Consider the following 16,157-nt stretch of genomic DNA (forward strand, 5'->3'; position numbering starts at 1 on the left):
AGTGAAGACCAACGTACGTTTCTTAGTTACGTAATTATCGCAACGAAATAATCGTCATCCATCGACCACGGGTGACTCTGCTATTTTCAATACCGCTAATCATGCAGCTATCGAACTGTCAACCACGGATCCCTGCGGCCTGGACTACGGAGCGAACCAGTCACACGGACGGACCTGCCTGCAGCATGCGGCGAGTCTTCCCAGCTTTTCGTACAACGAAGACAATTCGAGTCGTTTGCCAAGACGGAGGAAGTGCGCGAACAAGTTCTCGGTTGTGAGACAAGAACGGGGGAAAATTACAAATACAAATATTTACGTGCAATAATGGTGTGTTCCGATAAGCGTGCGACGAGAAGTGATGCCTATGAATCTACCTGTCCACCTACCTATCTACCTACCTCCACACACGTCAGATACACGAGAAAACTGAGTCAAGTCAGGCTACGTACCTCCGCGCACCTTTCAGCCCTATGCCAGCCAGGTATTTTCGCTCGACGAGGTCCGCCGCACCCTCGACGAACTCGCTGTTTCGACCCTTCGATGTCGTCGGTTTTTATTACCCGCTATGCCGACGTTTGTACAAATTTTTGTTACAAATTTCTAGGTTCGTCAAAATCCTCGCCTTATCGTCATATGTTTTGACACACGACGCAGACGGTTCTCAGCAGCCTTGCCAACCGCCTTTCATCGCACGATAAAAAGTCCCCGTGGTTTTGGTGCTTCTTTTTAGAATTTTACTTTCTCTCTGACAAGTCGTCGACGCGACGTACTTCTATCGAAGCGGACTTTGCCGTTGGCTAATCGTGATTACGGTTGTCGATTCATGGGTTCTTCTCATCCACCAATTGAAATTTATCACTAATACCGGTGGCTGACCAGCCTGCATTGGTCTGCGACGAAACAGTTTCGTTAATTCCCACCGAGGACGCTACCTATTCCCTGCGTCTGAGGTGGTTGCCTGTGACAAGGCGGACTTACGCGCTGATTATGATTTCAAGGTGCCTCGATATGGTATCAAACATGTGGAATAGAATTTGACATTGGCCCACTTCGTATTCATGCAGACCCATCGATGGAAAAAGTTGAATAAAATTCTTTTCTACGCCGTTCTTACAACTAGTTGATATCGTGGACAGTCTAATGATGGGTTGAAGAAAAGCGGTGTATAAATCTAGACCATTTGTAACAAGAGTATTCCTTGATGTTTTATATTTTTGATCCCAGCTTACATTAAACTGTAGTCTTGTTGAATTACCAATCTTTTGAATGACGCTCAAGAAATTTTAGACTGTCTAAATTCTCTGGTTCTACACGATTGACCGAACTGGGTAGGAGACAAAGTGTACAAGAAAAAATGATGAGCACATCGTACAGAAATGAAAATAAAACGTGATATTTATTCCAATCGTCTTTCTTTTTTTTTTCCTTTTTTAAAAAGTATGGATTCAATTACAAAGAGAATATTTTGCTATCAATAGTGTACAATACCTGTATGTCCATAGTGTTGCATTTACCTCTGGCAATCATTCAGCAAAACATCCCGTTATTAGCATTATTAGGGGGGACATTTCTATTAAAAGGTATAATAAGACGTAAGCATGTCATAATTCGACGCCAGACAGCAGAGAATATTGTCTCCGTCTTTAATTGATCTATTCAGTTTCTAGTTTCTTCTTTCCCTTGCGTATTGATTTCAGTTTCATCGTCTTGTAGAATATCGAAAACAGAACCAAACCGTGTGTGAGACGGCGGAACGCGACGATGTCTACAATCAATCAGCACCGTGAGCACAATGGCCACCCATTAACTCATTCAAAATCGAAAATTTTGTTAATTTGGTGCATCGTTTTCTACCAATCTGTTAGAATCTGATTTTTCTATAGCTTGAACAATAACAAAGACTCCAAAGTTCGCTTCGTGTGAAACTAGAGTGTCCGTGCTTACCATTGTCGAGTGGAAGGTGATGATGATAAAATCATAGCTCGACTAGGGTGAGGAGGCTTACGTGGACTGTATCAGGCAGATGATTTCTTCTTTGAGATATTCGGTGGGTCCCTTGGTATCTAAAATCTCCGTATCCCAGCTGAAATTCAGTATTGATGCGGGGACCAGTCTGTTGTCGACCAAGGTCTTTTCATAGTCTTCATTCCCGAGACGATGACCCGTCGGCGTTGTTAAAACGAACGGTATCTCGTCGCTGATCAAATTCTCTCTGACAAATTCTACGACGTTCTCGACCCTTTCGTAAACCGCGAAGGTGCCTTGAAGCATTACCCCGTCCGGGAAACGCACCCGTATCAAGGCGTAACGGTATTTCTTCATTTCTCGCAATTCCTCTTTTTCCCGCATCGCCTTCGTACGGAGAATTTGACTCTTTGCTACCGCTTCAGACCTGTGCTATGAAATAAATTTTTGCCAATACGTGTCAACTGCTATATTTTCAAGCCAAAATAAGAAAAATAGTGGCGCACCTGAGCTGATGCTCCTTCTTAATCTCCTCCGGCGACATGGTGAAGAAAATTGGAGGTAATTCGTTTCTTTTCGCTGCCTGACTCGGCAGTAAGACTTGTAAGTTTCTGTCCAACTCAATTCGAACGGGCTCTGCCGTCCTCAGGGCATCAACCAGTATACCGACTTGCTCGATCGAAGATTTTTCCGGATTCCAAACCAGAAAGTCCTCTTCCTGTTCCTGATGCGCTAGTTTGACCATCTCAAACCCAGCGGCTTTAAACAGCTGCAAGGCACCCTCGATGGGCTTCACTTTGTCCTACACATTGAACAGGTATCGCTTAAATTCACGAAGAAATCATTCGATTCGGGTATCTTGCATTGTTATTCCAACCCTTCTACACACCTGAAATACCCGATTGGACATTCGTATTTTCCAGTATTTCTCCTCCCCCGGATTATTGATGATATTTTCAAGGTACTTGCACATGGTTTCGACACACTGTTCAACCTTTTCTTTCCCGGCATTACAACTATGAATGATGAGGCAGGCGGTGAGTCCGGGCTCCTCGTAATTGAGCTGCTCGTAAAGGAACTGTCGAATCTTGCTCTTCCACTCGTCCCTGGTTAATATTTCGTCAGAAATAATCGGACAGCGAAAATAAACCCCGCGTACAGCGAGGAGCGGGTTTGCCTCGACCTCCTGTGGGATTTTCTGCTCCTTTGGCAGCGCGATTTCCTTTGCCTCATTACTCGCCGCTTTTCTCTCCGCCTCCAGTTCTCGTTTGACTTGTGCCTGGATAGCCGCGTACGATCTGCGAATAAGCAGCAAGTGAGCAAAATTTTGGTAAACTGTTCATCCATCGTGATTAATGATCATGTAGGTATACTAGGAACGAAATCGAAATCTCTGGCCGAACTTACGTGTTGAACTTTGTCGGGTCTGGCCTCTTCGACTCGAGCCTCGCCAGGGCAGCTTGTCCTGCAATTTTAGCTTCTGTGGTTGGTTCCGCCCGCGTCACTGGCTTCACTGTTTCGTTAGAGTTCGATTTTGATGAACTCGTCGATTCGGTTAATCTACAAACACGGAAAAGAAGAATATAATCTTAGTTTTCTTTGTAGTTGTGCAGTTCAAAAACTTCAAAACGCTTAAATGCCTGTCGAATAGAAAAAAAAAAAATTTCGGAGTGACTGACAGCTCTCTGACTAATTTTTGCAACAGTGAATACGTATCACACGTTTAATACTAACTTGTACCCCTTTCCAGCCATCTTAAATTTGGCATCGGATTTCTTTTTCTGGAAAAATGCTTTGATCTTGTCCGCCATGTTAGTTGTTTTCGGTTGGTACTCGATAAAGAGTTAGCTGGTGAATGATTTTCTAAACCCGCGGGGAATGCTCCTTGGGTAACTTCAATCGGGAGACGCTCTTCTTCAGTTCCTCAACGGCAGCAGAAGTCGCTGAAAGTTACAAATTTTCATTAACATACTCCAACTACCAATAAGGTGAAAAGTAATCTATGAGTACACATACCATATAGTCAGCTGTGTATTAATACATGCGATAACAAAAAGCAGTGTACGAATTTAAAATGGGTCAAATGTACACCTAGCTCTGCGAGGATGGCGTCAAGAGTTTTCGGAATCTCTAGACACATGGCTACACAGTCTTAACTGCATCATTTCTGTGGGTGTATAATTACATACTATACTTGTCGTTAGTCGAGAACTTCATGCCACTCGTGAAACAGAAGCAGATAATATGATCTACAGGAAAATACACCAAATTTGGAAATGTTTTGCATACTTGGATCTGGTAGTACGTCTAATTTGAATTGCTACAATTTTTATGACTCTTTACAAAAGTTGTCATCACGAATACTGAACGTATTTAAATTATATGAAATATTTCTTCATAAAAACTTTTCTGTTTCAGTAGAGACCGTGATGGTACAATGAGTTTGGGGACATTGTAAGCTACCGCTGGCAGTTACGTTTAACCTACTGTTTTGAATTATGTCCAAGCATGACAGATATACGCTTATATTACCGTTGACCGCTGCTTTAGAATCCATAGGTCCTACTACGCGCATGTACATACATTGTATAGGCCCTCTACTGATTCAATTACTGCCGCAATTGATTACTCTTTAAATACCTAAAATATCCTTTCCTCTATTTTTACTCACGTTGAATTTCCAGTCGTTTACAAGATGTGTCGCATTCATTAAAACAGATGGATGATCATTTTCATTATTATGAACATTGTTATCTTTACAAAATTATCATTTCAAGTGGGGAACGAAAGTTAGACGAGAAAAGAAATCGATTTTTTCACACAGCTATGTTAAGAATTTCAAGGTCGTTATAATATATACAGTGCAACGTACACCCAAGAGTACGACTATAATGGAAAGTTTTCCGCGAGGCTCAACCGCATACGTCGTCCAAACAATCGATGAATTCTGCAGTCATTAATTAGGATGAATGCTTAAAGATTACTGCTTTCCATTTTATCGTGCACCATTATCAGTGCATCGTCTGTATAATTGTGACGCACAGAAGACAAGGAAGCTCAAGATAAGAATGTGCAAAATTACGAAACAAACATTCTACTCAAACCGTTTTTCATGTGAAAATATTCAGATCAAGACTTATACAGGACAGTAATTAGTGTATTATATTCCCATAACTAGATTACCACATAAATAATACTATATTCTCACAACTTCAAATAACGGAGAAAATGCATGCACAAAACTTTCCCTGCCACATGTATATTACCTACACCAGTGCAGTGAATGACTGTTAACTCGTCATACGTGTCCTGCACTATCGCTATCAATTTTGTGGTATTCTATGAAACCAAATTTAGTATGAAAAATAACATTTGTCGAGTGGGTAGGTTTTCAGAGATAATATGTTTGTGAGGTAGACAATGTTAGGTACAATCGTTTCGCTTCCTCGTCTTGAAGTGAAACCTGAATAAGTAGCTGTAATCCACACGTATGATCAAATAACGCTATGCACGTTGTATTGTTATACATTATATCAACAACAAATACGTACATATGTAGAGGTGAAGGTCACATCTTGCATACAGTGCAAGCGTCTGGTAGCATTGCGTAAATGCAGTGCATAAATGTAATTCGTAAGATGATCCCGAAATGAAACGACCGAATCGATTCTGGTCTTGTTAGGAGGGTATACTTATCTTACCTTCCGTGACAATTACAATTTGCATTTGATTGACGTGCTTTATGACTAAAGTATTCGAAAACGATTTTATTCCAGATATTTTTCTCACTCTGCCAAGTTCTTCGGTGAAAAGAAAATTGATTTAGTGTGCCTACTCGAAAGGATAAAATTGAACGGCAATATGAACACGCTGAAGTTCGCAAATTTCAGCATAAATACGTTGCAGCGTGACCGAACTTGTTTTTAAATTAAAAAATGGAATGCCCTCTATATACAACACAAATCCAGACTAATGACACTGGATGATTGATCACGGCGCACATTAATTAAAATGTGAAACTAAGTGTAAAAGCATCGGCGACCGTTACCTGCGAGGTTACTTTAGACACAACAGATATACCTGAATGCAGGTGCAGGGAACCAGTCTAACCAGACTACCGCAATTCGTAATGCGTGGCTCAACGAGGTTGAAGTTAGCAACGTAATCGTGACGAAACATTGGGGAAAAAATGTCTATTTTCGTAACTTTACAACACTGATTATAAAAAAACTGAGATTTCGAAAAATGAATGTTTTGTTTTATTACCGTTTAATGAATTTCCGAAACTTCCAAAATCGTGAAATAACGGTTTTCCCTCGGCATGAATCGTCACGATAACGTTGCTAACTTCAATACGATATAGATGATAGTTACGTTTAGTTGATCCCTGCTGTGACGCAATGCCACGAGTCTGCCAGTACGTAAGTATGCATATACGCGTGAGAAGAGAAAAGGTGAAAAGAAAACGTGACCAAATCTGTCAAATCTGTTTTTCCTGGCTGACCTGGTTTCATGAACCGATCGGATATCCGATCGCCGTAAACGTGCCAAGCAACGTATATGAGGGCGACGTTGCTGACGAGGATTAAGGCGAAGAGTTTGAAGAGCTGGAGCTGAAACTCGTCGAAGGCGAGCCAGGCGGAAAACTCTTGGAAAAATTCAAGTAGCGTCTGGTGTTGTTGGCCGTATGCGTTGTTTTCGTTACTCGCCGATGTGCCCGTCGAGTTTGAGGTTAGCAAGCCGAGTGTCGCGAGTACGAAGCTGGCCAAGTCGCAGGCGATTGTATTGATTTCGTCCAAGAGTGAACCGCTCCCAGGAGCCGAGTCCTCGCATAAGCTGATCATCACACGCGTCACCTGATCATCCCCTTTCGTTCTCCTTTTTCGACTTTCAATTTTACTCTCCTTTTACTCCTCCTCAAACCCTCCGAGTTTCCTTGACACACCGACGATTTTTATAATCCCGACCATACGGAACGGGAATTCGGCCGCACGTGATTTTCAATTCGTTCACGCCTATCCACGGTGGACTCTTTACCATGACTGAACACTTACCGACAACACGAGCGGCGTCCTATCCCCCCTCCCCCAGAAAACTCTCCGACACCACTGACATCTAACAGCTCTCGATCTAACGATGCTGTCTTCGTTCAGCGAAGTTCCCGGTTCCGTTACGACCAGTCGGTAACCGACGGATCGTCATCCGACAGTTTTTTATTTACCTCGAACAGGATGAATACCTCGGATTGGATTTGACAATTGGAAGTCAGGTTGACCACGGCAGTGCCGATGATGACAGCAAAACGTTACGAAATCATTTGCCCCCAGATGGCGGGTTCGAGTTATTGGTTACCCGTTTGAAGTTTAATTCAAATAAATCGGACGATATTGGAACGACTTTTCTCCCCATTTTTACTGATACTATACTAAAACTGATGTAAAAGAAGAAATATTACAAATGGCTGAATAACTATTGGAGTACCTTGATATATTTCGAATTCTGAAGACCTCGGATTAAAAGGAAATTGAACAGAATCGCGACTAATCGATTAGACTAATCTATATTGCGGTTTTTTTAAATGAATATTTGGGTTGATACAATGATTTCGAATTGATCTGAAAAAAATTGAAAATTACAGTTATTCGGAACTTTTAGCGTCAGAAAGGGAGAAAGAAATGGGGGTTTAAACCCATGGTTGAGCCTCGCGTTGTAATATAAGATGACACATCTCGCCAAATTTTAATTAGAACACACGGCGCAGCGTAAGAGGAGTAATGGGATAGGAGAATAACTTGTATAGAAATTTTCTTACGAAATAATGCATTTTATACAGTTTGCATTACGATATAAGTATATCGATTATAGGTATTAACGTATAAACTTGAATTAAGATTAATAAATATCATGAACTACAGTACAAACGGTGATGTATTAACATTGGATTAAAATCACACTTGATAATACTACGAATATGATTACGATTAATAATACGTTTTGTTTCCTATAATACTCCTCGAAACGAGCCGATCACACTCTTCGTAATTAGCTGCCAATTGCATTTAGTGCGTGATTCAGCGTTCATTCGGCCATCGCGTAACGCCTACTAATCTTGCAAGAAGATTTCTGAGGTGACAAGTTGAATTTCTTTAGAAATCACACTTGAAGCCTAGAGCGTTTCACGACGAGAATGTTTAGTACGTTTGTAAGTATTCACGGCAAGACCGCGTTTTCAATCGTTTTTAACGCGAAAACTTGCGGTAGCACAATAGGCGATAAGCCGATGGCTCGTGGCCAATTTGGTCGAATATCCCCCAAGAAAGTATACGAAGGATAAGGCAAAGCGAAATGAAAAACGATCGCCTTTGTCCGAACATTTCGTAACCATGGAAATTCACCCGAATGCCCCAAGTTGACATCAAAAGTGCTGAAGGAGTAATAATGAGTAAACCTCGAAATCTTTCTTATTTTTCTATTCTCTTCTCACACGACGCACTTTCCATTAATTACATTTTTTTCGATTAAATACTAATAAATCATATCTTCACCGTATCCATGGAGCAGAAATAAACGTATAGGTTAAATAGATTATACATAGTGCATCGGATGTAAAGTAGAATACATATTTGTTTCTAAAGTTACGGTATACGCTATATTTGATGTATTTTCATACACACACACCATAAAAACCACAATTCGCAGTCGCGTATTTTCGTTCTTTTCTTTCACCTCTCTATTTGTTAACCAAAGATTATGTGATATTTATTATGTACACTTACAATAATTAGAGAGTCATGGATCCACATCTACCGAATAACCAAATGTATCGCGGTTACGTACACTCATAACCGATCGACGAAGTGCGCATAGAAAAAATCAGACCACCGATAATTTCAATTCGTTTCAACCTCACAATCTTTCTAATATAAATGACAAAAAAATTTCTGAACTTGTTTCAAGGATAACAGTAAAGTAAATGTGTGAGATATTTAACTGAAGTCAAACGTCACCTCGCGATAATGTTAAGATCTATTTTATAAATAATAAATATTATCTTCGATGTCGATTTAAATAATCTACCTAAGTAACAGAACGTTTCTCAATCTCAAATCCCGTGGTAAAGATAGTCAGGTTTTAACTGTATTTTTTTCTCCAGTCAAACACTTTCCTTTACTTGTGATTCCCTCAATTTTTGTTTCACGTATGCCAAATGCATCTGCGAATTTTGTTCCGACCTTTTTTTTTTCTATTTTTGTTGATCATAAAGATCTCTACACAGAATTTGAATAACCGATCAATCCCCATCCGTTCAATGATATACTTTGATTGAAAAACGTCGTGGTATGTATAATTAGTGATAACTCTACATATAAATTGGAAATATTCTATAAAGTCTAGATTAATTAAATACTGTGCTGAGATTTCTTAGTCATCGTACGCCATCTTTTTGCGTATGCACCACGTACGATGTTTAATGTGTACCTCGTACTAGTTGGCAAGAATACAATAAATAGTGTGACATCATACTTTTAAAAGAAGATACATCTCGCGTATATTTAAACGCTCGCCAAATTTCGTTCCAGTGAGTTCAATGAAACAAAAACAAGACGGTACGCTGCATAACCGATGCTTAAAACATTTCGCGTCGTTTTATGAATTACTTTGCTTATAATCTTCGCTGGCGGATGAATTGCTAAAATGACACCCTGATCGTAATAACGGCACCGCAGCTACTTGCACGTGTGCACATCGACGCTCTTTACGCATGTCTTACACTCGACAAAACAACACCAGTGAAACTTGCACTCGCACCTTTCCCTCACTATCGTCTTCTGAGTGTTATAACCCCTTCCGCAGCACAGAAGATTACATCCGTCCATACCGGCCGACGTTCTGTTGCACACTCGCCCCTGGGTGCCTGAAAAATTATGGAAAACCAGATTCACACCGTGATCGCTCCTTCGGATTCGGTTCCCAAGGATGACTTCCCGTCTCTCCTAATATCGAACTCACCTAGGGATCCCATGCTCAGATTTCTGAGACAAAAATTCGGCGAGTCTTCGAGGTAGACCAGGTCGTTGGCGGTCGGGAGGGTGAAGCGTGGGTCTCGGATCGAGAGACGTCCCCTTCTGTTTACTCGGACTTCGGTTGCCCCGTCGTATTTATCCAGCAGATAATCACCTGGAATCACGGAATGCGATAAAATGTAGCTAAATAATTCTTTCCATCATCCTCAGGGTGAAATGTACAAGTAGATACAAGAACTCGTTGACGACGGGCAGACGGATGAGAGAGAATGAATTCGAAGTTGGCGCACAGCTGCGGAGCGCGTTAAACGAAAGAGAGGAATGAGGATGAAGTTAGTAAACGTTACCGTAGCGATGTATGTTTATGAAAAATCCCTACTTCGCATCCTTATGAATGTCCGAGATTTAGTAAACCATTAAAAAGAAAATTGCCCAATAACGAGTACTCTTTAGCCTAAAGTTTCGTTACCAAGTTCAGCATGACCTGAGCGATGACGACGCGGTGCAACCCATCCCGTGTTTATCTCGTTCGTCGGGTTGTCATTCAAATTTGAATCATGGCTCGGCGCAGCTCGATGAGCCGAGCATAAGCGACGTCATACGCGACTTCTCCGCGTCGTCTCTCTAGTTTCCTGAGCATTATCCCGCAGCGTCCTTTTACGTCTTTACACACATACATAATATACGCGCATCACTCGTGCACACGCGATAATTTTACACCGCATCTGACTATAATACACGTACGCACACAGCTACACGTAATATATTAGCAACGGCACGTATAGCATAGTGGTGAACAATTACGCGAGCCTCGTCGTCCTACGCCAAAGAAGGATCAAATTACCTACTCCGGCGATCAGCATAAGGCGTCCGAAGAGCTGCGAGGCTGCGGCGCGACGCGACGAGGTGACGAATAATTGCAGATTACCAAAACTGCGCGTAACAATTGCATTATCATAATTCCACCGCGGACGTTAGAGGCGTTATGCTGTAACTGCACTTCGCCTCCCACCCCCGCCCCCACCCCTCGTCACGCACACTCATTCTTACGCTCCCGACTCCCTTGGTTCTCCCTTACCTATATGCTTACCGCGACAAGTAACAAGTACGACCGCGACGGGACAACGCTTGAGGTGTAATTTGACGGATAGGCTTCGCGTAGCGGTCGCGCGTATTCGGCGCATTAGTCGTATAATGCAGCCCACAAACGACTTCGTTCGTCTCCGTTCCCGCAGGAGTCACGGATCCGAATATACTTTAACATGGGTGGGGGTAAAAATATGGAAAGATGGAAAGATGAAAAAATCGAAGGGCCACATTGTCGAAATTTTAAACGAGCGAAAACTTGATATATAGAATTTAAAAATGTTGACAACCAAAGTATGGAGAAGTAAAGGTTTAGAAAGACCAGAACACAGAATGCCAAACTGTAGAGTCGTCGGAATTATTCTCGATGATATGAAATCGTATACAGATTCTCGATTTTGCTATTCCAAGATTTGACCTTTTTATACTTCGCCTTTCTGTATTTCGATTTATTATGTTTTCAATTTTCTGTACTCGAACCTTCCACATATTTAAACTCTACGAATAAAATTTTCGTGTCTATGAAAACTCGACATTCTGGTCCTTCTATGAATCAGCAACTCTAGTTTTCTACCCCTACCCTTTAACATTATTCAGAAATAAACTGCAAACGTGAGGTATTCTGTTGTCGAAATATTTACACAAACGAATCGAAAATGTTTAACCTGAATAAGGGATGGTAAACTTGAGGATCAGACGGCGATACGGTGTAAGATAGGAAGGAATCATTAACGCACGACTCAAAGAATCAATGCAAAGAATCTGCTGCCGAAGTAGAGCAGTGTCGAAACAATACCCACAGAGTGCGGTACGATTCTCAGGTGGGTGTGGACTTTACGTAGGATATACTTGAACTGCCGTTACGTTCGATCGTCGCGATCAATCGCAATGTCTGGGGAATTTTCGGAATTCGAAACGCCATTGGATGGAACGCGTGTAGCTGCTAATGGAGATTCGTGATCGCCTCGCTCTATCGGTGTCTTTTCCCATCTTTTTCATCCTCATTCCTCTTCCGACTTTTCCATCTGCACGCAAGTAACACGGTCCGAAGGGATGTTGATGATCGCAGCCATTAAAACGCGTTGGGAATTGTTGATATTCTTTTTCTCTCGTTCGTTTCTTTGTTTTTACTATTTTTCCTCTGTTATGTTTGTCTCGGATAGCGTAAGAGGGTTAGATACACGTTAGAGCGGCAAAGCGGTGTTAGTTGTTTTCGTCAATATCGTCACGAACTCGGATCGAAGAACCCCTGAATTTTTAAAAATGTCACTCTATTCCCTATACCACCCAATTTCACTGATCTATAATGCAAATCCCCTGAAAGTTGATGCGCGGATACTTCGTGACTCGAAGCCACAATTTGTATATCCCGTATCAGAGACCAACTAAAATTAATTCTTGCAAAAGTTTCTTCAGTCTCTCCTTCTTTTCCGGTCAAGTTCAACACTCTGAGGCATGGCCGTGGAGATGTTTGCACACACGGACTTTGGACCTTACATACATATAGGCCGTATCGGTCATCTTGTGATGTTGAAAGACTGTAGCAGCGATCAGCAGGAAGTGACGGAGGTAGGCTACAGGGTGCGGGATGACCGCAAGTAGAGTCAGACCTCACACGCCGTCGAATACAAAAGAATTACCTGCCCAAAGTAGGTATCGGTATTTTGAGTGAAAGGAAAGCCGAGATAAGGACTAAACGCTGCTGCCTCGGTGAAGGTCCGTGACGACTTGGTATTCATAGGGTTTTAGTGTTTGTTTCTCTCGAAATTTTTTAGATGGCTACACGTATCGAGATTACAAGGAAATCAACGAAATAAACGAAATTAGGGTTCCGTTTCGAGATAATCCTCCAGAGAACGATGCCTGAGGTCTTTTATCCTTGTACTTTATCATCCTCATCTACAATGCGTCCATTTTCGAACTTCACGTGGAACGTAGAACTGCTATCTAGTGATCGCATAGACTCATAAATCCATATGCAGTGACTCAATCTTCATTCTGAACTTCGTTTGTTGGCAAAAAGTTATAGAAATACTACGATTCCTTATTATAATTGTGGGAATGATTATTACAGTACCTCGATTATTACGGGGCTGAAGCTATAATAGTTACGTTAATGTATCGAAACGTTGAAACAAAAATTACTACTTCGCGCCATTCGAATACCTGAAGAAATTGAATTTACAAAATCTGAGTTTGTCGACGATGTATCAACAGTTTGCTAGATTTCAAGTAATCTCAAAGTTGCAAAATAACGCCTTCTTCCAAAAGCGCATCACTGCATTAGCGCTAAAATCTACAGACTGATCGATTATCCCTTAATTCGTACATTACATTGTAATCACGGGTAGGCAACGAAGCAAACGTTGATACCAAAAAGTCACTCCGTGTCCCAGATTCGAACATGAATCCACGCGTGAGCCTCGGCACGATTCCAACATCGAGGAATATCGAGAGAAATATGAGTCGCGGCTCCTCGCGACCTTTGACATTGGAACACCTCGCGGTGCGCCCCCGCAACGCATCGCGGCGCAGCGTCGAAGGTATAACGACGCGTCTTGTAGGAAGAGATGCGAGAGTCGCGGGTTGCATGTCTCGATAATTATTATAAATGTGCTTTCGTCCAATGGCGGTTGTCGCAGACCGCCTACCGCCACCCGTTCGCCGCCGTCCAGCCGCCTGCCCTCCGCACATATCCACGCATCCGTGGAACGCACACCCATTAGGCACACGCGCGTTCAACTTCTGCCGTAGGTTCATAATTTTTAGGTCGGGTATATCACGTTTTACCTCCTTCGTCGAACGGGCGACTACGCGTGCGTGTGTGCGTTCTTGAATAGAAAACAGGAAACGGACTCCTGATCGGCTGCGTCACAGGTTTGTAGGTAACAATACCGATCAAAGAGTGGGGAACACATTCGCCTTGAATCTCGTAAGGGGTTGTAACTAGTCGGGACTTTTCAAATATAGTTTTTTTTTTTTTTTTTCTCATTACATTTTTGTAATTCACATACGTTCAAGTATATATAGAGAAAATTTCATGTCGATCCGACAAATATTCTCGAAGTTATATACGCGCAAATTTGCACATATGCCCCGGAGCGTTTGAAAGTGCTTTCGAAACTTTGAACGCGTTTTTTCTCAAAACTATGTTTTCAAAGACGGTGAGCAAGATTTCTCGAAAACGGCTGAATCGATCAGTCTCAAATTTTGACACAAGCTTTATCAATAGATTTTTCAGTCCTCAGTCCTTGATCGAAGGTTTTTCTCGCCGATAAATATTGTTAATTTTATAAACAAATTAAGACGAAAGTTTTTATGGAAAATCGATTTTTTTTCCCAGAAGCCGCCATTTTGTTATAAATTAATATTTTGCTTATTCCTTCGATTAAAGACCAGGTAACACTTTGTACTAACTAAATCTTTTTTGATTTTTCATTTCACATGATCCAGTTCAGAGTTATCTTGATCACCGCAAGTCGCCCTTTCTTCGCGTTGCTCCCGGAGATCGGCTCTAGCAGCTTTAAAAATCATTATTTTTATAAAATAAAAAATATCCGAATGAAGTTGAACGTTACCCCAATATGTGTATGATTTTTTATATTAATCGCTTTCCTTCGGCCGCCCGACAAGGTCCAACCGCTTAAACCAATCGTAGGCACTAGGTGTAGAATTTCGCCAATGTCGAGCTCACTGCAGTAGTGCGGCTATCCGGTGCATTTTTCATCTAGTCCTGCAGGTACCTACCTACTGTTCGGTAACCCTGCAGTGCATAAGCAGTGACGCGCGACTGGAGCAAAAGTCAACGAACCCTTTCTCCTGTTGTACATATTTCCCGCGGGTGAATCTTTACTTACGCCAGACATATCCGTTGCACAATTGATTTAGCGTCTAATTAACCAAACGAATACACGCCCGAGCATACGCGTAGATAAACCTACCTGTTCAGTATACACACAAACACGTACATAGAGTCGAGTATTGAAACGCGGGAATGGGGCACCCGAAATTCCCGAGTACGTGGAGTAGGTATCAGTTGGACGTCCCATAAAACCATAATGCGATAGGTTAAATATACGCCATATATACGGAGGTACGTCGATGTAACACACCTGCGTGCGATACCTGGGGGCTATCTCTGGGTCCGTCCGGGGCCCGTTCCCGGGTTCACGATATTGGTAATTAAAAGGCTTGTTTAGATTAGAACGGACACTTCTTGCCCCGCGACTTGAATTCTTAATCAACCACGGGCTGTGTTTATGAAATGGTGGAGATTTTTCAGTAGGCTCTTCATCTCCTCGTCGGCCCTGATTAACGAATTCTACCTACAAGGGTGATGCTGGGGGTGGATATTCGGAAACAATCGAGGAAACATGGGAGGGGTCTCGACGTCTACGAATTTCACCTCCTCGTTTCTCATCCTGCCTGTATGCCGCACTCGCATCGTTTTATATACACGGGCCACCCTTTCTTCTCGGGCCTTATCGCCTCCTCCTTTTCATAATGTTACATTAATTCAACGCCCGTCGGTCAGTTTCGTGTTGGTCTTCGAATGAAACTGTACTCGCCGCCGATATCTCGAAGAAAAAGAAAAAAATCTTCCGAACTAAACTAACGGTAAAAGCAGACGATTTCCTGTACAGGGATCATGGCTCGGAACAATTGTTTTGTAACCGTCTGGTACATGAGCAACGATTTTGAGGCTTTTGGATAAAATATATTGCACGTTATGTTACGACCTAGCGTTAAGAGACTTCCTACTTTAAACGCGAATTTCAACCGGAATAGTAAAAATTTTTAGTCCATCATTTTTCCGCATTCTCAGTTCGGTATGTTGTTCAAAATTTTCGATACTTCCCTTGTGAAAAAAACTTCAACTTGGGTGTAAATTCTTACCTCAAACTCATACATAATGCTAAATTTCCATAAGAAAAAAATTGAAGGTACGAATGTACACCCAAGTTGAGGATTATTTTTGTGACGGTTATCATGTCGGTGGCTTGGATAGGTATACAATACGAGGCATTTTTCACGCTATGTGACTGAATTCTCAAAGCGACACTGCCTATACCTGAAAAGTTC

The 16,157-nt window shown here is 41.8% G+C and overlaps 3 protein-coding genes and 2 long non-coding RNA genes across 10 annotated transcripts in view; 2 read left to right on the forward strand and 3 right to left on the reverse strand.

Annotated features, from left to right (window-relative positions):
- Window positions 1-851, reverse strand: part of LOC124188003 (membralin) — a 78,901-nt gene extending 78,050 nt beyond the window's left edge. The window contains exon 1 of one of the 2 annotated variants that reach the window (XM_046580250.1): window positions 317-851. The gene's annotated coding sequence lies outside the window, so the exon portion shown is untranslated. Of the gene's footprint in view, window positions 1-17; window positions 136-316 lie in introns of those variants that run through there. The other variant, XM_046580251.1, reaches the window with a different exon arrangement.
- Window positions 221-4,574, forward strand: LOC124188007. 2 transcript variants are annotated; one of them, XR_006872216.1, is made up of 2 exons: window positions 221-327; window positions 4,387-4,574. It is a non-coding gene; the product is annotated as an uncharacterized LOC124188007 (long non-coding RNA). The 2 variants fall into 2 exon arrangements; XR_006872215.1 differs by having other exon boundaries at window positions 225-327; window positions 4,384-4,574.
- Window positions 1,378-6,478, reverse strand: LOC124188005 (UBX domain-containing protein 6). 3 transcript variants are annotated; one of them, XR_006872214.1, is made up of 6 exons: window positions 3,700-3,908; window positions 3,373-3,525; window positions 2,855-3,263; window positions 2,472-2,767; window positions 1,945-2,392; window positions 1,378-1,570 (listed from the first exon to the last, which is right to left on the reverse strand). XR_006872214.1 is itself a non-coding variant. In XM_046580258.1 (6 exons), exons 2-6 carry the CDS (start codon window positions 3,774-3,776, stop codon window positions 2,002-2,004), a joined length of 1,326 nt encoding a protein of 441 aa, XP_046436214.1. In that variant the 5' UTR covers window positions 3,777-3,908; window positions 6,340-6,478; the 3' UTR covers window positions 1,378-2,001. The 3 variants fall into 3 exon arrangements, 2 of the variants coding, with proteins under 2 accessions (XP_046436214.1, XP_046436215.1); XM_046580258.1 differs by adding an exon at window positions 6,340-6,478 and having other exon boundaries at window positions 1,378-2,392; XM_046580259.1 differs by adding an exon at window positions 4,637-5,985 and having other exon boundaries at window positions 1,378-2,392.
- Window positions 6,479-7,974: 1,496 nt separating this feature from the next.
- LOC124188008 lies at window positions 7,975-8,301 on the forward strand. Its single transcript, XR_006872217.1, has 2 exons — window positions 7,975-8,041; window positions 8,102-8,301. It is a non-coding gene; the product is annotated as an uncharacterized LOC124188008 (long non-coding RNA).
- A 910-nt stretch (window positions 8,302-9,211) lies between these two features.
- Window positions 9,212-16,157, reverse strand: part of LOC124188006 (protein Wnt-5b-like) — a 52,029-nt gene continuing 45,083 nt past the window's right edge. For both annotated transcript variants that reach the window (XM_046580260.1, XM_046580261.1), the window contains 2 exons: window positions 9,976-10,143; window positions 9,212-9,880 (listed from right to left, as the gene is read on the reverse strand). In XM_046580260.1, coding sequence (XP_046436216.1) covers window positions 9,693-9,880; window positions 9,976-10,143 — 356 coding nt within the window. In that variant the 3' untranslated portion in view covers window positions 9,212-9,692. The remainder of the gene's footprint in view (window positions 9,881-9,975; window positions 10,144-16,157) is intronic.

This window comes from Neodiprion fabricii, chromosome 1 (genome assembly GCF_021155785.1).
Source record: "Neodiprion fabricii isolate iyNeoFabr1 chromosome 1, iyNeoFabr1.1, whole genome shotgun sequence".
Classification (NCBI taxonomy): Eukaryota; Metazoa; Arthropoda; class Insecta; order Hymenoptera; family Diprionidae; genus Neodiprion; species Neodiprion fabricii.